Source organism: Eulemur rufifrons, chromosome 2, assembly GCF_041146395.1.
Source record: "Eulemur rufifrons isolate Redbay chromosome 2, OSU_ERuf_1, whole genome shotgun sequence".
In the NCBI taxonomy this organism is placed as follows: Eukaryota; Metazoa; Chordata; class Mammalia; order Primates; family Lemuridae; genus Eulemur; species Eulemur rufifrons.
In genome coordinates this window covers 6,572,302-6,593,181 of record NC_090984.1, presented here as the reverse complement: position 1 = coordinate 6,593,181, position 20,880 = coordinate 6,572,302, and the positions used below count along the sequence as shown (strand labels likewise).

The following is a 20,880-nucleotide window of genomic DNA, read 5'->3' as shown; positions in this document are numbered from 1 at the left end:
GGCACAGAGCAGCACGGAGGGTGGACAGGCCACTTTAACTGTGACCAGAGCAGAGACAGCTCCTGCAGAAACCCAGGAAAGAGAGGACAGAGGCTGGAACTGGGGGAGGCTGTGGGGAGAGAGAGGGACACGGGGTACAGCTGGCAGCCGATGTCTGACCAAGTGTGGCTACGTCCGCACCCATGTTTGCTCAGCTCAGCAGGGGCTCAGGCGTGAAGGGCTGGGCCTGGTGCTGTCCACACACCTGGCCTGAGCCTGGGCTCTGCCCAGACTGACCACAGGGACTAGGATGACCATTTAGGCTTCCCTGTCTCATCTTTGAAACAGCAAAGGGCCAACTCTTGGCCCGGGTCTGACTCCCACATGTCCCGGATCACCCTGAGGCCTGACCCCGGCCTCATCCCACAGGGCTCAGGTTTCGTGTCCTCACTGCACAGCCACTCCTCCCCAGGGGAACAGATCGCAAAGCGTTTCCAGGTCTGAACTTGGCTGTGGGGTTTGATCTTCTCACTTCTTGGAGGCTTGCCTTTGGGGTCCCCTGTCTTTTGTAGGTTACACAGCAAGGTTATGGATGTGTGGTTCTGTGGGCTCTGGGAAATGGTGGATGCTCGGTGGTGGTCCCAGCAGCAGCTCTGAGGCTGACCAGCTGCTGGCCTCAGTTTCCTCTCTGTGAATCAGTCGGATCAACCATTCCCCTTGTGGGCCACCGTGAGCAGATGGAAGAGTCCACGGAGCGTCCCTCCACGTGTCCTGCTGGTGCTGTGGACGTGCCTTTCCTTCCATCTCCTCCATCACGTTATCTCCTAGGCAGTTTGTAGGTTGGTTTTTTTTTTGTTGTTGTTGTTTTGTTTTTGAGACAGGGTCATGCTCTGTTGCCCAGGCTGGAGTGCAGAGGCACAATCACAGTTTGCCACAACCTCCAACTCCTGGGCTCAAGTGATCCTCCTGCCTTAACCTCCCGAGTAGCTGGGACTACAGGCACGCGCCACCATGCCTGGCTAACTTTTTATATTTTGTAGGGTTGGGGTCTCGCTATATTGCTCATGCTGGTAACAAAAGTTAGTGGTTCTCAAAATTACACCAACTCTTTGCATCAGGAACACATATCCACAAACCGCAGCTCTGGAGGTAGCCGCCAGCCTCACTTGGGGGACCTGCTTGCTCAGCAGAGGTCACCGCCTTTGCCCGGCACTTGCAGCTCCTTGTTAATGAATACTAAAGTGTGTTGTCCAAAGAGCTCGGCACAGGCAACACCGGAGGGTCGAAGTTTCAAAATATAGGTCAAATGGAGAGGTCCCGAGCATGAAGAACCAGGCAAAGGCACCGACACATAAAAAGTGGGCGAACTACAGGTGGGATCTACGTTGGCTGTAAACACCATAAGAAGATGCTCAGCCTCTTAGCCAAAGAAGTGACTTTACAGAGTGTGACCCTCCCCACCGTGGGGCTGGCCAAGCGGACCAAGATCGATGTCATCAGGGTTGACCAGCACAGAGGAAGATGGGCACTTGTGTATGGTGTCTGGTGAATGACTGGTACCTGGGCACTTCCAGGGTGGCTCTGCAGTAACCACAGCCTCGAGCTTGTCCACTTGGTGGGATCCGCCCCGCACACCCTCATTGGTGTGCCCAGGGACAGCTGTGCCCAGCTGTTCTCCTCCCCACCCCCCCCACCGAGACAGGGTCTTGCTCTGTCACCCAGGCTGGAGCTCACGGGTGGGATCATAGCTTCCTGCAGCCTTGAACTCCTGGGCTCAAGCCATTCTCTGCCTCAGCCTCCCAGGCTGGGATTACAGGTGTGAGCCACCACACCTGGCCCAGGTGTTCTTCCTGCTCTTTTGGGAAGTTCACTGAACTTCGTGCCTGTCCTGTGCCTCAGCCACCTGATGGTGACCCTGGCAAACGAGTCCTCCCACCTGGTGCTCCTTGGTGTCATCTGGAATTTGGAGAAAGGTCAGGAGGCCTGAAAGATGACATCACCTCAGCTTTTGACCCAGTGGACTTTGAGAGCTGCTTGTGCTGGCACCTGAGTCGGGCCCTGGGAATGAGGTTTGGTTCCTACGCAGGGTTGGGTTGGTCTGGGTGTGTCAGGCTCAGCCGGGAGGACTTAGAGGGCAGTGAAGGCTCTGGCTTCTACCGTGAACAATGTCAGGGCTGACCTGATTTAACAGGGAATATCTTTTCTTCAGTTGAAGTGTGGACACCAGAGATGAACTTTGGAACGTGGAGCAAACCCTGAGTACATCCACCCTCCAGGACCATCCCTGAGTTTGGCTCATTCTTTAGTATTCAATGACCTGAGGGAGGAGAGGGGGATGTAGGACGCCTTCTGACAGTCCAGCCTCCAAACCTCGTCAGGCGTGGTTTTGGCTTCTTGCCAGGTGGCTGGGCTGGCTGGATTCATGTCATAAGTGGTGCTCTGAGTGGGAGAGATGTGGCGTTTTCCACCCCACAACCTTGTGGAGCGGACAGAGGCTCCTGCCGCTGCTCCGCCCTCAGTCGGGCAGCAGAGATGGAGACGGGTGCGTCACACGGCCTGGGGAGTACGGGAGAGGGAGCAATGGGGCCCAGAGGCCGGGGCTGGGGGGCCGACTGGGACAGCAGGGACCCCGGGAGAACACCCATCCCCAGAGGCCAGGGGGTACTTGCCTTCGATGAGACGGGCGAGGACAGCACGGCCTCGGCATCCTCACGCAAATGCACCGAGCCTTCCTTCACACCATTACCCATACCAGGCCTGCTCGGGTCAGCGGGAGACTCGGTCCTGGGGGAGCAAGAGGGGCAGATGAGATACTGCGAGACCCTCACAGACGGTGGCTTCCCCCTCCTGCCAGCAGGCTCGGGCCTGTGACTCCTCCACGAGTCCCCTGAAACCAGGACCAGAATGCCCAAGGCCAGGGCAGCGGCCTTCTCCTGTCCTTTCTCCTGCAGGGAGAAGGATGCCCTCAGCTGTGTGCTGAAGCCACTGTCCCGTGTGGATTGCTTAATCATTTACAAAAGGCTTTCTTGTCAGCTCATCAAAAACAGTCTGTTTTCTTTTTGAATCTGGTACCAGCAGAGCAGATGGGCTCAGAGAGGTTAAGCAGCCAGCCAAGGTCACACAGCAGGAGGTAGAGGTGTGCTGCAGGGCTGGCATGGCTGGGGTGTGGAGGCCAGAGCTGCTCAGGGCCAGCACCACCACCAGACCAAACGTGCAGTGGGCCTGTGTCACCTTGGACCGGACACTCTCTGTCCGCTGAAATACTTTGAGAAAATTAATCTTCCTACAGCACAGCCGCCTGCTCTTTGCGGGAAAGCTTACAGTCAGGGGCCCTAATCAGAGTCCTCCGTGGAAACCTACATTGAACCTTCCTGTAGAAGCACATCCCAAACTCAGCAAACTGTGAGGACAGTCCCACCGTCCAGGCCAGAGGGTCCCAGAAGGAAGAAAGGATGAAGGACCTCGCTCTACCGAGATGCCAGTGTGCACTGGGTGTTCTGTGAGGTCTCGGTTCTCATGCTTTAAAATTACCCAATAAATTAATGTGTTACTGCAAAACAGTGCGAATGACACAGAGGCCCCCAGAACAGGCCTCGGTGCCAGCGAGTAACCTTGCAAAAAGCACAAACGAGATTCTGCTATACGAGCTGTCTGCGGCCAGCTCTTTCCTACTGAAAATGGGCCCGTGGCCCTGGCGCTGGGAGCAACAGCTGCTTCTAAAATGGGGCAGGAAAGGAAGGATGAACTTGGAGCACCTTGAGGTGCCAGGCGGTTAGGACCTGCTCAAAAATAGAAACCCAAACCGAGGGGGTATGACAAGGGTCACAGGAGCCGATGGAAAGAGCTCCCCATGGCCAAAGCCAGAACATTTTGAGCAACAAAACAAATAAAGCAGTGGTGATTGTAACCCTAAGTATAAAATAAACATCCATGAGTCCACACCGATATAAATAAACAACTGAGGAAATGAGTAAACAGGGGCGAAGAGAGAGATCTCCCACACAGAGGAATCCCAAATAATTTACGCAGTTACTCCTCCCGGCAGGAGGCGGATGTGACTGCCCACCCCTTAGGCGTGAGCTGCACACAGTGACTTCCTCCCAAACGGTACAACATGGGAAGGGGCAGTGTAAGAGTGACTTTACGGTGGCGGAACCTGACACCTCGCCGGGAGAGCCAGGTCAATATTAGCTGTGAGAAGTCACGTGGACAGTGTGTTCCTTTGATAATGATGTGACCATAAGGGCACTTCAGGGGCCTGTGGTCTTCCTTCCCCAGATCCATCGCCCCGTCTAACAGAGAGAAACACCGGACACATCCCGATGGGCGTACGTTCCACAGAACGCCTGACTGCTACTCCTCAAAACACTGTCAAGGTCATCAAACACGCGGCATGTCTAAGTCTGTGATAGTGTCTCAGCCTCGAGGAGCCTAAGGAGACATGATGCCTAAATGTCACATGTGATCCTGGGACACAAAAAGAACATTCAGGAAAAACGGAGAAAATCTGAATGAAGTGCGGACTTTCGCTGATAACAATGTCTCAGTATTTGTTCATTAGTTGTGACAGGTGTGCCACACCACTGCGAGACATTATGGAGAGGAGACACTGGAAGTGTGGGCTGCAGGGGACTCTGTATGCATGACCTTTGCGATTTTTCTGTAAATCTAAAACCACTGTAAGTGAACAAACGGAAACCAGGCCCTAGACACCTTTCCAAGCCTCTTTCCTTTGATCGTCAGTCCGTGGGATTCACCGCATGTTTCACCCACCCCCATTCCCAACGGACATCGGTGGTGTCAGACTGTTGCCCAGCGCCACCCCCGACCCTGAGGACCCTGGCGGTCTCCCCCACACCTCGGCACCTGGGCGCTCAGCGAGTACAGCACGGCCTCTCTACGGTAGATTCTGAGAATCAAGGGGCCGGGTCAGGTGGCCCGGGCATGTTGGGCGTGGACGCGTGCTGTGAAGCCGCCTTCCTGAGGATCCAGATATTTGCTGTGTGGGTGAGGCGCCGTGGCCTGGGTAGTGAGGTGCCATGGCTGAGTGCGGCTCCCCCAACCCACAGACTCCTGCTCAGAGCGCCGCAGGTTTTGTGATGAACAGTTTCCCCAGACTGGCAGTGCGGCTTCAGACCCTCCCTACCCTGTGAACAGCCAGGGCTGCTCGTGATGGTGCCCAAGGACAATCCTTTGCTCAGTCGCCGGCCAGGGTGAGAGCCTGCCATGGGATCTCTGCACAGATAGCTTGGACGGGCCTTGGTGTGGTGCCCGTGACATGGACAAAGTCACTACACACACTGCCCAGAACTACCTGAGTGTGCTGGGCCCTGTGGGTGACAGGGTGCTGAGGCAAGGTGGGGGCAGGTGCCTAGAGGGGGCTGAATGGTGGCAGCCAAAAGACCTGTCCTCCTGGAACTTGTGAATGTGACGCTTTTTGGAAAAAGGGTCTTTGCGGATGTCATTAAGGTAAAATCTCTAGATGAGAACATCCTGGGTTAGGGTGGGCCCTGAGTACAATGACTGCTGTCCTCTTAGGAGACAGAAGAGACACAGCGCAGAGGGGAAGGCTGAGGACAAGGCCAGAGCTGTGATGGGTGACTGCAGCTGGTACTTGCAGTCCCATCGTGCAAGAGCCGCCTGCTCTGGTTCTGACCCCCTCCAGAGCCTTTGGCGACTGCAGACACCAAGGAGGGAGTCTCAGCCCCACGCCCCCCTGCTGCCTCCCTCTCTCCAGAGCAAGAGAGCCCGGGGTTTCCTAAAATCCTTTCGTTTCCACCGTACCTTGTTTCTTCCCAGCCTCCCTTTGGTGCTGGCAGTACTGAAGTTACTTTTAAGGCAGTGGTACAAAATGTCCTTTAGAGGAATTTAAGTTAGAAAAGACAACCACGAAGTGAATTCTAGAATGGGGTGGGGCAGACTGCAGACCTGGGAGGGGGGAGGAGGTCCCCCAGGAATTCAGTGGAAACCAACCCAGGAGTCACACCTCAGGTTTCTTGTCACGGCAGAAAGCTGCTGTCTGTGGTCAAGAGTCACTCATGTTTGCTGAGGCTCAAGAAAGCAAGAGGGAAGAGCAACCTGGCCACCAAGTCACAGCCTTGGCCCTGGGGACCACGGCAAGAATGCAGGATGGGGTTCAGGACATGCTACCCCCAAATACAGCACGTTGGCCTTTGGGAAAATAGCAGAATTAGGAAGGTCACTTCCACCTTTCCCTCACCCCTCTCCCCTGGAGCCGGTGATCAGAGCCTCAGGTGAGAGGTGCCTGGCCTATACCTGGAGGAAAGGAAGAACAAACAGGCCGGGCCAAGTTCCCCAGTTTATGACCATTACATCAGACCCTCTGTCCACTCTCAATCAGACCTAACATGGAGACACTCAGGTTTACCTGTTTCTGGGGTCTTCCTTTCCTTATGCAGGCTCTCGTGTCATGTAAAACTTGTATTAAATAAATGTGTGCGCTTTGCTCTTGTTAATCTGTCTTTTGTCATAGGGGCCTCAGCCGTGGACCTACGATGGGCGAGGGAAAGATATTTTTCCTCCCCTGCATGGGGCAGCCACGTGTTGGGTGGTGGCACCTTTGCCGCTTAGCAAACAAGCAAGCGCGTAACCGCCCGTGACTTTTAGGAAGAGGCGAAACTCGACGGTACTTCCGAGGTGTTGACTGTGGGGAGACGAGGACTGTTGGCCACACTTTGCCTTCTGAAAATGTAACTCACCAGCTCAAAGATGTATTTATATAAAACAGGATCTGGGCGCAGGTGTGGGATAGAACACTAGATTAGGCCAGTTGTAAACGTTTGCTCCTAAAAAAAAAACAATATTTGGAAAGAGCCAAAGGAGAGTTTGTAGCGCCGACCCTTGGTCTCGCCCCAGCGACCCCAGTGGGGCAGACATTCCCACTGCAATGCCTTTTTCTCCTCCACTCATTTGTTAGAATCTTAGACCACCTGTGACACTGTGTGCACCGTGCAAACTCTGCCCAAGTGACACGCACCCTGCCCCGTGTGCTGGTGACACTGTCCACCTGAGGATCTCTGGAGTTCAGCCTGGGAGCCCATCTGTCCATCCCCACATTGCAGGGTCCAGTCTCCCTGGGGAAACCAGCGGCCTCGCTCAGTGCCCCAGCCTCCACCTGCAGCTCATGAACATCCTGGGACCGGCAACGGCTTCATGTCTGCGAAGTTATTTCTGTCAGTATTTACCGTGAAGGACACCTGGGCAGCCGCTGGGCTGAGCACACCGCTCAGTGGCTCTCACTCCAGGACAGAAGCTATTAGAAAGTTCAACTGCACATTCCTCAAATTCAGAGCGTAAGTTGAGCTCCCTCGAAAGGAAGCACCCGCTTTGTTTCAGGTGGTGCAGAAAGAACAGGTGCCGCTTCGTCAATGGGGGGATTGGATCTGTGTGCAGCGCTAGGGTGTAGTCTGGAACGGTTCCTTAAAAACGTCTTCGGGTTTGAGGCAGAATGGACACAGGGATGGCGGCCAGACCCTGTGACCACAGAACTCTCACCCACGACCTCTGCAGCTCCCTGGGGCCTTCACTGGGGTGGGTCTGTCCCTGCCTCTGCCTGTGGAGGGGAGAACGGCGTGAATACATATGCATCGCTCAACGCACAGCAGCTATTAGCTAGTGATCATGACGTCCCTTTGCCCGAGTGCTCGAATCTGCCCAGCATTAACTGAGGAGTCTCAGTTCTGCTTTACAGCTGGGGAAGCTGAGGCAGCTTGGGTGCTTGCCTGAGGCCAAGGTCACTTGGCTAGTGCTGGCCAGGCTGGGCTGAGGACAACGGTGACAATCACCGCACTAACGATGGGGTACCATAGTCGCTCCTTTATCCCTCATGGGCAGGTGCTGCCTGTCACTTTGCAGATGAGACACGGCGAAGCCTGGCTCAGTCCAGGGGCAGAGGGCACTCAGGACCCAGTGCGAACTCCAAAGCCATGGCCAGGTCCTTCTCCATGGAGCCCTGGCCCCCCTCAAGCAGGCCACGGCCACCAAGGCCAGTTTCAACATCATTTCATCCTGGAAGTCTCTCCTAGAGAGCAATGTGCCCCTTAATCAAGACTTTCCTTAACCCAAAGGAACAGCCCGTTAGGGGGATGCAGAGGGCAAGGGTCTGGCTGAACTCAAGATGGCAACTCTAAAAGCGGCCGGAACACAAACTTCAGAGCCAAATGGATGACTCAAACTCCTGAGCTGAGATCCGGGGGGCCAGAAACCCTGGGGGCTGAGTCCAGTGCCCAGGAAGACTCTGTCTCAGGACATGAGCCTGGAAGAGGTGACCTCAGCATTTGGCAGAATCAAGGGAGGGGACAGAAGTCAGAGTCCAGACGACAGAGGTGAGGACTCTGGTTAACCAGTCCCCGCCGTGGGCTCCTGCCAAAGGGCTGCCTGGTAGAAGGAAGGTGGCAGAGAAAGCCAGCCCTGAGGGACTGCAACCCGTGGTGTCTGGGGGCTGGGGAACCTCCAGCTCTGAACTTGGAAGAAGTCAGCCCCGGCCTGCTGGTTCCCGAGAGCCTGGAAGAGGCCAGTGGAAATCATGTCCAGGAGAAGATGATACCCTGGGCCTTGTGTGATTAAAAAAAAATCTAATATCTAGGACTCAGCCTAAGATAATGAGGCGCAGGAGGAGACCAGACGTCACATGCAAGGAAAACAACAGCAGACCAGGAGACACTGCCCCGGGCTGCAGGGCTCAGCGTCGCCAGACACAGGCTGGGCTGGCAGAAGCCTGGTCTGAAAATGCCAACCGGACATCTGATTGGGAAGAGCCCAGAGCTGGCTCGCACCCCAGCCACCACCTTTACCCCACATTCTGGACATGGGGCCTCCGGTGGAATGTTCCTCAGCATCTTTAAGGCTCTTGGTTCCCCAGCAGTGGCGAATTAGTGAATTAGGTATGGTGGATGGTGACGTATGGTGGGCAGTACCTGATGAAATAATTAAAAAGCAGGGGCCTCTTGAGCTCCCCATCAAGTGTCTGTCATTGCCTGCAGATCTCAGAACAGTGACCCCACAGCGGGAGGCGGACCCTCGAGGTGTCAGCAGTGAAGGGGGCTCTGGCAGGTGGCCTGGGCTGACCTGGTCGGTGTGACTGTCATTACTGTGATTCCATCATGACTGTCAACAGAGCTCCGGGCTTCCTTTGGCTTTTACCAGTTATTCCCCAGTCCTTGCTGGTCTGTGTCAGCTCCTCGGTCTTGCCTGGTTGCCCATGACCTTGGTGGCTTTGGGGAGGACAGGCCCATGTCCTGCCCCCAGCTCGGTTTGTTTGATGTGTTTTTTCATGATTAGCCTGGGGTTATGGGATTTTAGGGGGACTACGGAGCGGAGGTGCCCTCCTCTACATCACATGGGGGTTCCCGACAGCACGCCGCTTCTCCCAGGGCCCACCTGGACCTCTTGGGTCCAGGCCGCCCCTGTCAAAGGACTTCCCATTCCCTGTTCTACCCTTTGGAACCAGCCCAGTGAGGGGTGGGTTACGCTCCACTTCCCAGAGGGAGGAGGACCAACGTACAGGACTCTTCCCCAGGAACACCTGTCTCTCCTCCCCCATGTCTCTGTTTTTCAGTCATTGATTTCTATCTGGATGGCCTCATGCACATTCGCTTCATGCCCTGGGTTAAGCCCAAATGCTCCGTGATGCTCCACATCCACCGCCCAAGGTGGAGGAGAGGGTTTGGGGAGGGAAGGTGGATGGAGACTGTGTGGATGATGACTCTTGCCCAAAAGACCCAGGCAGCTGGAGAGGCTGAACAGATGCACCTTAAGGACAGGTGTCAATGCATCTGAGGGCCCGAGACTGGACTGTGCAGATGCAGAGGGAAGGCAGGGTGTACGGGGGATGGGGGGCGGCGGGATGCAGGATGGTGTGTGCAGGGGGGTAGGGAAGTACATGCAAGAGCAGCAGGGTGGGGGGGTGGGGAGGGGCTCCCCTTCCCTTTTCCCGGGGCTCTCTGCCCCCTGCTCTGGCTGCAGGGACTGCACCTCTGCTCCACGTCCTCACTGCTCCCACGACACCCACTCCCTGAGCTGCGGGCGCTGAGGGGTTTGCCAATTCACGCCTTCGCTCACATGCTCAGCTCACGAGGTAAGAGAAGCCCCAAAAGAGGAGGAATGACGCCACTGGAGAGGACAGGGCAGGAGGTCCTGAAAGCCTCTGGTCCTGACACTTGGGGTGATCGTCCTGGAAAGGGGAGCCTTAAGGACCACCTGTTTACTCTCAAATAAAACCATTAAAAAGAAAGGGGCCTGGCAAGGTGGCTCACGGCTGTAATCCTAGCGCTCTGGGAGGCTGAGGCAGGAGGATCTTTTGAGCCCAGGAGTTGGAGGGTGCAGTGAGCTAGGATGATGCCACTGCACTCCAGCCTAGACAAGAGTGAGACCTCGTCTCAAAAAAATAAATAAATAAATAAATAAAGCACTGACACCTGCTACAACGTGAATGAACCTCAAAAGCATGATGCTGAGTGAAACTTGAAGCCGGTCACAAAAGGCTAGTTGTAACCATAGTGTGTGACTCCATCTGTATGAAATGTCCAGAACAGGCAAATCCATAGAGACGGGAAGCAGATTAGTGGCTGCCAGGGGCTGGGGGAGGCGAGTGGGGAGTGACTGCCGATGGGGACAGGGTCTCCTTTTGGGCGATGAAAATGTTCTGGAACTGGATAGAGGTGGTGGTCGTACATCAGTATGTTATACTAAATGCCACTGAATTGTTCACTTTAAACAACTAAAGTCTCCTGTAGAGGCCTCTCCCTCTGGCCTCCCCATATACAGCCCTAGAGCCACGTTCAAGTCCCCTGGGAGCTCTGAAGACCTGCCCAGCATGTACCGAATGGTTCTGCCTACATAAAATTCAAGCACAGTAAACAAAATGTGGTATATGCATTCAAATTCTGTCACCTGCTACCACATGGATGAACCTTGAGGACATTATGCTCAGTGAAATAAGCTAGTCACAAAAGGACATATGATCCTACAGATATGAGGTCCCTAGAGTAGTCAAGTTCATAGAGACAAACTAGAGTGGTGTTGCCAGGGCTGGGGGAGGGGGAACAGGGAGTTAGTGTTTAATGGGGACAGAGTTTCACTTTTGCGAGATCAAAGAGTTCTAGAGACAGATGGTGGTGATGGTTGCACAATAGTGTGAATGTACTTAAACCCACTGAACTGAACACTTACAAATGGCTAAAATGGTAAATTTTATGTTATGTGTATTTTACCACGATTTAAAAAATTCAAGCACAAAACACATCTGTGGTGACCAGAATGGTGGGTATCTTTGGAGGGGTACATCAGGAAGGGGCAAGAAGGAGCCAACAGGGGGCCTGAAGCCTCTGTGCCTTGAGCTGGTTACGCAGACAAATACAGATGCAATAACCCACCCAGCTGCACACTTAGGGTTCATTCACTTTACTGCACGTAAGCTATGCCTCAATAAAAAGTGTGTAAACAGGCTGGGCGAGGTGGCTCATGCCTTTTATCCCAGCACTATTGGGAGGCTGAGGCGGGAGGATCACTTGAGCCCAGGAGTTTGAGACCAGCCTGGGCAACACAGTGAGACTCTATCTCTACCAAAAAAAAAAAAAAAAAGTTCAAACAGTGAAAATAAAACCAAACCTTGCCCAGCTCCTCCCAGGCCAACTGACCCAAGCCTGGGGATGGCCCAGGCACAAGGGGCTGGAATGAACGGGCTTTAGGAAGGGGACAGGCTCAGCTCCCCACCTGTGGAGAACACCTGCTGGTAATTTTAACAATTGAGTAAAAGTCCCTAGGAGACATTTAAGCCCAGAAGGCAGTCCCCACACACAGTGGTCCCCTTCTGAGGACAGCAACCACCACTCACTCTCTGTCACCATGGAGAAAGTGGGGCTGACCCTCCCCTCAACACTAAGGTGACCCTGGTCAGGTAATGAGAGCTCACACTCCCCTGGGTTCAGGGTGCTGGACCCAAAGACTGAGACCAGGGACTTTTGAGGGAACCACTGTGCCAGAGAAGTCCTCCTTCTTCAGGGGAGGGAAGTGGGTAAGGTGTGAGGTTCCAGGGCAGGGGCGACACAGAACTGGGGGCAGAGCAAGGCCGGCAGGGGGATACTTGAGGGGGGAGGAGGGAGTCTGGAATCCAACAGTGGTGCTGGAAGCACACGGACTTTGCTGTCCTGGAGCAGGAGAAGCACCGCTCCAGTTCAGCCAGTGTGGGTTGGGTTTCTGCCACTTGCACCTCCCAGAGTCCTGGCTCATCCGCCGCGCTGGGGTTCCTGTTTCCCTTATGCCCCTCCAGCCCTGTATCGTATTTCCAACCACAGGTGACAGCGTCCTGTGGCCCCGGGAGGCCCAGGCTTACTGTGTTCTCTCTGGATACCTTTCACAAGTACCTAGGGCATTGGTGCTTTCTGAACTGGAATTTGGGTGCCAGGGAGAGAAACACCTCGCTTGAGTTAGGGGGAGAGCCAGAGGCCAGGTGCAGGGTGGCATTCCAAGACCAGCCCCAAATAACAAACGTTTCCCTTTTCACAGGCTACTTCTGTTCAGGCAATCTTTCTGCTCGTCAAACAGAAAGCAACGAGAGGTGGCCGGCGGCGATGGTGAATATGACTTACTGAACAGCGTTATCCAGGAAATGCGAACCAGTGGGATCTTAGGTAACCCTTGGTTCCACCACCTCTGGCATAAAAACCTCCAGAGCAATAGGAGCACTGGGCAGGGGCAGGAGAGGCTGCTTATGCTCTGAATAGGGCAATTTCCAGTCCGGGGTGTGCGCCAAGCGTGCTATAAACCCCTCGTGCGCAGGCCGTCCTCATCCATCCACACGCACACGCCCGCACACTCGCCCCGCTCCCTCGGGAGCTGCCCGACCAGCCATGAGCCAGGACCCCGCATTCGCTGGTGTGTGGCGGGGCCCCTGTACAGCCGCCGCTCCACCCCGTGGGATGTGCAGTATTTCCACAAACAGAAGGGCAGTTTCTCAGTGTATGGAGTTTATAAGCAGCCGTGAAATGGATCCTGTAATCGCTTGGTAAACGAAAGCCAATTAACATCCTATCTGCCCATCGATAAAGGCTGTTTTCTTTTTTAGTTAATAGGCATTAACTTCTGCCTGTGGGATCTGGGTGCAGCTTACATAATGGCTGCTCTTGTTAACCCTGACAGGACTGGCTGCTCTGCACGTGGGGAGCTGCCTTTGCTTCTGTGTGCCTTTCAGACAAACTTTGGTCACTACACCTCTTATGGCAGTCTCTATGGGTTAAACACACAGACAGTCATGTCCTGAAAGATCCAAAAAATTCTATGGTCGATCACTGTCCTCTATCCTTGCAGACAGTGCTGCCCACACCTGTCACCAAAGGCCCTTAGATGTGATCTAAAACAAACCACGGCACTGAGCGTCACTCATACACCTCCACTAAGAGGGTGCACTTCAGTGACTGGGCCTCACTCTGAAAGCCCTAGTTCCTGCCACACGGAGCCCAGCACAGCACCCTGCACGTGGTTGGCCTTCAACAGTTATTTGTTGGATGAGTGAATTAATTCCCTGGACATGCCAAGTTCTGCTTTTGGCTGTACTCTGCCATGCTGGCAAACTCCTCTGCATCCTTCAAAGCCCTGTGAAATATCTTGGCCTTACCTCGCCCAAAGTTAGCTGCTCTGCCCTGCACTGAGCACTTCACGGTTCCCTGCTGCACTGTGAGGTGCCACTTCCATTTGCCTGTCCCACTAGCCTGAGGGGCCCTGGAAGGCAAGGGCCTGGGTCACATCAGTGTCCGTGTCTAGCAAGAAGCCAGAGGTATGACACCTGCAGACAAGTGCTTTTGCCTTTTGCTGTCCCATCTTCCTGCCCTCCAGGCATCCTCCTCACAGAAGCACAAATGTATCTCTTCAATCACTCTCTGCTCCCTGCCACGACACACCAGTGCTGTGGGAAGATGGGGTCCAGCACATGACCTTGGATGTGTCACTAAAAATCTCCCTGTGCCTCAGTTTCCTCTTCTGTCCCTATCTTCTCAGGCTGGTGCCACTCAAGTGGGTGACAGGTGTTGGTAAGCATCCTCCTCCCTAATAAGCAATCAGACGGGGCTGGGATGAATCCCATTTAACACTCCCCAGCCCTACTGAGAATGCCTTTGAGATGTTTCCACACCCCTTCTCCAGCTGCCCGACTTCACTACCTGGAGACCCTCTTTCAGCCTGCATCCCTGAACATCCATCCCTCGCCCTCCCCTCTCCAGGTTACTCTCCCCAAAGTGTGAAAAAAAACTTGGATGGTATTGTCCCACTGCTCATCAAAGAGGCATTGTGTAAAAGCGCCTCCTGCCCACCAAGCATACCACCAATGCCATCACTGCCGTTTAGTGCCAGGGAAACTGCCAACTTTGACTCTGACATTCAAGGTTCACTGTCGTCTAGCTCTGACCCACGAGCTCCACGCAAATGGTGCTGCTTGAAGCCCCCAAACACACGCCTGTCTTGCCTTGTAGCCTTCATTCTGTTGCCTGGGGACACCTTCTGACCCCAAACCCATTCTTCAAGGCCTGGTTCAAAGGTGCCCTTTCCCTAGCCTGAGGCAGGCCCCACCTTTGAGCAAAACCAGCCACCTTGCTAAGGCCTGGTTGGCAAAAGTTCATGCCCACTGATCATGCTAGAAGTGGGGCTTGCCACCCCATCCCCTTACCCTAGCACCAGTGGCCCTGTGAGGAGACAATCCTACAAAGGAAGGGACTTGCCCACAGCAGGAGAAAGGCAGGGTCTTGCTTATTCCCCTAGAGTTGAGCCATTCTTCCAGGTGTTTCTAGGACCACCTGCCCCAGGAATCTGCAGGGACATTTGCGCAGGACTCCTGAGCCCCACTGTAGACTCAGTAAGTCAGGACTGCCAGAGGGTGGAGTTTGGGAACCTGGCCTTGAGGCAGTATGAGGATGAGACTTGCTGCACTAACAAATACTGTGGAGCAGGTGGGTCTTGGGCCAGTGCTGTAATTCAGACTTGATTGAAATGTACATATTCACTTTTTGGACTCAACTTTAGGCAAAGGCATATGGCCTAGAGATGGAGCAACAGCTTTGACATCTGTCGGGAGTTTTGCTCTGTGTTGGGACATTTTATCTTGGAAGCCTCACAAGTGCTTGTCAGGTGGGTCCCCATGAGAGGCTCTGAGCTCAGGTCTGCTGACCATGCCTTGCCCACAGCCACCTTGGTGTGAGCCTCTCTCTATGGGCTTTGCACCAGCACTGTAGACCAGGCCCCTGGAACCCCTCTTGTGTTGCCCAGCCCCACAGCCTTCTCTTGGGTCCCACAGTGTGTCCTTTGCTCAAAACCCTCTGCTGTCTATTAATAGTTAACTCCATGTTAGCCTCGGATCTCCTGGAGCCTGCCTCAGCCCCCAGAATCAGATCACAGCACCCCCACCCTTTTCTCAGGACTGACCAAGTGCACTTGGTGATGGTCTGATGTGTGTCCATGTCCCTCACCCTTCTGTACCCTGATGTAAACAGAAGGACAATCACAGGACCAAGCTCATAGCCCAGAAAGCACGTGCCAAGGGGTAATGGAAAGCAAAATTAAGATGTGCACACTCACTAATCCAGGTCAGTGCTAGCTCTGAGCAGATGCCTCCACCTTCCAAAAGGGAGGCAGGGGGGTGAGCCAGGGCACAGGATGCCCACATGGGCCATCTGGAGGGGCTGAGAAATGTGCTCTCACCCCAGTGGCCTCTTCTTCCTGAAACAGCAGAGGCACCTGGAAGACAAGTGCATCCCTGAATAAAGTTATGATGGAAATGCTGGACCAGCAAGTGTAGGACCTGAATGGTGTTATCCTGAATTCATGTCTACCTGGAACCTCAGAATGCGGCCTTATTTGGAAATGGGGTCTTTGCAGATGTAATTAGTTGAGGATCTTGGGGTGAACTCATCCTGAGATTTAGGGTGGGTCCTAAATCCAGTGACTAGTATCCTTATAAGAGGAGAGCTAAGTGTGGTGGCGCACGCCTGTAGTGCCAGCTACAGAGGAGAGGCTGGGTGGCGGGATCACTTGAGCACAGGTGTTCAAGGCCATAGTGTGCTATGATTGCATCTGTGCCACTGCACTCCAGCCTGGGCAACACTGCAAGGCCCTATCTCTAAAGGAGAGGACACAGAGACATAGAGACATGCAACAGAAAGGCCGCGCAAATATAAAGGCAGAGATTGGAGTGACGCGGCCACAAGCCGAGGAACACCAAAGATCTCCAGCAGCCATCAGAAGCCAGGAGAAAGGTATGGGATGGGTCCTTTCTCAGAGCCTCAGAAGGAACCAACCTACTGACACCTCAATTTGAGACTTTAGGCTTCCACACCAGTAATAATTTTTTTGTTTTTTAAACCACCCAGTTTGTGATAATTTGTTATGGTAGCCACAGAAACAAATACAGAAGGAATCTGAGACAAAGCCTCCGTGTGCTGGCCTGTCCCTCGGCTAGTGACTTGCTCATGGCCTTGAGGCCACCATCCCCCTCCTGGGACTGCACAGGCTGTCTTGCTGGCAGAGTCCTCAGTAGAAAATCTGGCTTCTGCAGAACTTTGCCGAGCCCCTGGAATCTGAGCACTCGGCCCAAGACAGTTGGAGCAAAAGGTGCTCAGTGAAGAAAACAAATGTTGACCAGTCTATTTTAAAAATAGCACAGTTGACTGGGTGTGGTGGATCATGCCTATAATCCTACCACTATGGGAGGCTGAGGCAGGAGGATTGTTTGAGTTCAGGAGTTCAAGACCAGCCTAAGCAAGAGCAAGACCCCATCTCTACTAAAAATAGAAAAATTAGTGGGTGTCGTGGCACGCACCTGTAGTCCCAGCTACTTGGGAGGCTGACGTGGGAGGATCGCTTGAGCCCAGCACTTTGAGGTTGCAGTGAGCTACGATGATGCCACTGAAGTCTACCCAGGGTGACAGAGTGAGACTCTGTCTCAAGATAAATAAATAAATAAATAAAAATAAAAATAGCACAGTGACCAAGGTGGGGCCTCTGGGGGACAATGTTCTACTTGAGCTGGGTGTTAGTTTTATTATTCTTTATATCTTCTTTCTTTTCCTGTGTACATGCTATACTTTTTATGAAGAAGTATTTCATACTTAAAATAAAAAATGTAGGCTGGGTGAGGCGGCTCACACCTGTAATCCCGACACTTTGGGAGGGTGAGGTGAGAGGATCGATTGAGGCCAGGTGTTTGAGACCAGCTTGGACAACATAACAAGACCTTGTCTCTACAAAAAAAAAAAAAAAAAAAAAAATTAGCCAGGCACGGTGGCATATACCTGTAGTCCTAGCTACTAGCTACTTGGGAGGCTAAGGTGAGAGGGTCACTTGAGTCCAAGAGTTCAAGGTTACAGTGAGCTACAATCATGCCATTGTACTCCAGCCTAAGGGACAGAGTAAGACCCTGTCAAAAAAAAAAAAAAAAAAAAAAGCAATGCTACTATGCCCAGCTAATTTTTCCTATTTTTTGTGAAAACAAAAACAAAAAAACCTCTCCAAATGTCTAACTGCCAAAATAGAAGAGATGGACAAAACACTAGATGACAGGTGGGAAGCGGCCCGACCTCAGTATGACGACACCCTCCATCTGGCACCATTAGTGAGAAACTGCGGACAACTGGAGAGACCTTCAAAACAGTTTCCCAAACAGATTTAACATCTGATTTGTCTCAATCTCTTATGATACCCTCATTTTTCTTTGCCTAGATCCAAGTGAAAAAAAAAAATCAGCAACAGCTAAATAGTTCTTTTAGCCAATTGTTCTTGCCAAGGTACCTTGTGCCAAAATCTCAGTGCCACCACTGCCCCCTGCCACCAGGACAAACTTCGCAGAGGAGGGATTCAAATATTTCTTGAACTTTAGTCTGATTGTGGAAGAGAAACAAGTCTAATGTTTAATCCCTACCCCATGAGCCAGAACTCCTAAGGCAGGGAGGGGTAGGACACACAGAAGTGATGTTCAAAAGGATCTCTTGTGCCATTTTTAACATATCAGATTGGACAGACCAGAACACGTGGTCATAACTGAGTTGGCATCAGAGAAGGAAACAGGCTTTCCAACTTCACAGCTGAGAGGAGGAGGAGGGATGTTAACCATTTGAATGGACATGTTCTTTGACCTGGCCACTGCTAACAAGTCCCTGTAGTCAGATGTAAACTCCATGAAGAGCCCACACACGTTCACTATGTATTTGGTATTTGCTGATGCATGAATCTATATCTATCCATTGCAGCTCTGTTTGTCAAAGCAAAATACAGGCAACAGCTTAAATAGCCATCAGTAAGGGACTGGCCATAGAATCCCTATGTCTGTTCAATAAAGTCCAGTGAGAATTCAGCAGTGGTTTAAAAGGGATTGGGGTATACACTTGCCCACCCCTATCCACCCTCTCTGCTGCCTCAGTCACAGGCTACCTCTAGAAGAAAACACAAGAAATTATTAACAGCATGTGCATCCGGAGAGGATGGGGTATATGCCTGGTTTTTACTGTATGCCCTTTTGTACTATTTGATTTTTTTTTTTACTATATACATCAATTACCTTATCAAAGTTTATATACACACACACACAACATAAGTATACATAAAAATATGTATATGCACATATGTATAAGTGCATATGTGTACAACACACACCTACATGCATACACATATAAATTACAGATATACATGCCCATATATACGTTAAATAACCCCTTTCAAAGTTGGGCAGAAAACCCCAATGGCTTCAGTTTCCATAAGATAAGCTGAAGGTGACATGACCCTCTGGAACATTCTGGCACCATCTTTGAAGGGAGAGATTGTGGGCTGGGGAGGTAAGAGGCTCTCTACAAGCCTTACAGGAAACAACACTTTATTGCTTTTCAACAACAAAGCCACCAGGCTCCAAAGCTGCGCACTTGCAAATCAGACTCCAGGGAACTTGAAAAGTTCCAGAAGAATCATTATTCCCAGCACCACACCAGGCTCCGGTTTTGCATATTAGCTTTAAGCAGCTGAAACATTAGCTCATCTCACTCTGAAGAGTGTTTCCTTGCTCTCTGTTTGGCGGCTTCAAGGGCCCAACGAACTCTCAGAGAGGGACCCCGGTGTGCAGGAGCCCTGAGGTGGGGCCCTGGCTGGAGGCACCCCAGATGTTGTTTGCCCTCTTCCAGCAGCGCCTCCACCCCCACCCTGGCCCAGGCTCCAGAGACATAGGCTCAGCAGAGGCGCCGTCCCTTCCAGCTAAGCCTTTCCGGACCCAGTCAAAGTCACGACTCCTGAGAACAGCCTGAGGGGGTGGAGTGTGGTTTCCCTCCCTGGCCAATCCCTCAGAGGTAAACACAATAGATGGGCAAAAATGGGGGGCGCGGTATACAGAGGAGGGTCAGCAATGCCCAGGAAGGGGTGGGCTCTGCCTCTAGCATTCAAGTGGCTTTAGGTTTGTTGCTGGTAAAATGGAGATAATTCTGGTTTTGTCTGGCTGATGAGATTATTCTAAGGTGCAGAAATCAATTTATACTGTAAGCACTGTTCGAAATTAAAAGAGAACACTTGGGGAGGGGAAGCTGCAGTGATCCTGAGGTACCCCGCTTGGGTGAATGTTGAGGGACCCCGGGGGACTCAGGACTATTACATAGGGAGCACGACACAGCTGCACGTGCAAGAAAGCACAGTTGGGAGACAGAAAGGTGTGGGGCCGCCAGAAGCACACGGCAGGTGACCGAGGGGAAGCACCTGATGGAACTGACCCACCGTTGCTAAAGTAGGGGGGACACAAATCTGTATACATGGAAGGTCGTGAGGGGACAGAACACTTCCAGGTGAGACTGGGGGGGCCTTGAGTGAGAAGTCACGGGCTCGAGTGTTGGGGGGTGTAGGTCCCATAGTGGGGGGATATCATCGACAGGGACAAACTCAGGTGATGTGGGGGGTGTCCATGAGAGGGGGCGCGGTGTCAGGTGTGTGAGGAGTATGTCAGACCCAATTGTGTGGGGCGCAGGGGACACGGCCCTGGGGGTGTGGGGGATGTCAGCAAGAAGTCTCGGGTGTATGGCTGAGATGTCAACAAGAAGGGACGTGATGTCAAATGTGCGTGGATTGTGGGTGAGGAGGCTCAGACTTGGCTGTGAGAGCCCCCAAGGGCACCAGACCTGGAGTGTGGGGGTCATGGGGGCTTTTAACCTCTCCCTGCCCTCGCGACGCTGCTGTCACGCCCCGCCTCGTCCGCCCCCATCCCCGGGGCCCTTGACAGGACCCGTGCCCCGCCTCACTTCAACCCGACGAGCACGGGCCCTCGACGCCTGCGCCGCCCCGCGCCCCCTGCGCCCCCTCACCGGCCCGGACGCGCCGCCGCTACCGCCGCCGCCACCTCCAGACTCCACGGCCCCGCCTCGCGCACCCCCAGCGCGCGCCACGGGAGAGGTCCACGCCACGCCCCGATTGGCTGCTCCCTGACCAATCAGTAGTGAAGGCTTCAGTGATTGGAGCGCATTAAGCAGACGGGCATCCCCTAAAGTCAATCCCTAACGGGCAGAGGCGGGGCTACTGGGAGAGGCCCTGCGTCCCCCAGTGGTCCAGCGGGTGCTAGGTGTTGGGAGGCGAGAGCCTGGAGGCAGGCGAGGATTGGAGCCCCAGCAGAAAACAGGCAGACCTGCTGGCCAATCGCCAGTGAGAAAGGGCGGGGCTACGAGGAAGCTGGCGCGACTGGCGGGATGGAAGCGAGAGGATCGGAGGGCGTATCCTGGCGGGCGACAGAGATTGGCTGCGCAGCTGAAGACGGACAGGCCCCGAGACCAGTCGCAAGGGGTGTGGGCGGTGCGCCCACAGGGAGGGCTGGAACGTGCAAGGTGCGGGTCGGCCTGGAGCACTGCGGCTGGAGGTGGCCTCGGACGTCTGGTGCGCACG

General features: G+C 53.5%; 1 protein-coding gene across 3 annotated transcripts in view; it reads right to left on the bottom strand.

Moving 5' to 3' along the window:
* The window catches only part of SLC25A42 (solute carrier family 25 member 42), a 29,001-nt gene extending 8,633 nt beyond the window's left edge, over nucleotides 1-20,368 (bottom strand). The window contains exons 1-2 of one of the 3 annotated variants that reach the window (XM_069477181.1): nucleotides 20,242-20,368; nucleotides 2,649-2,763 (exon numbers count right to left, since the gene is read on the bottom strand). In XM_069477181.1, coding sequence (XP_069333282.1) covers nucleotides 2,649-2,729 — 81 coding nt within the window. In that variant the 5' untranslated portion in view covers nucleotides 2,730-2,763; nucleotides 20,242-20,368. Of the gene's footprint in view, nucleotides 1-2,648; nucleotides 2,764-7,184; nucleotides 7,540-20,241 lie in introns of those variants that run through there. The other 2 variants (XM_069477170.1, XM_069477191.1) reach the window with 2 other exon arrangements.
* Nucleotides 20,369-20,880: the final 512 nt, after the last annotated feature.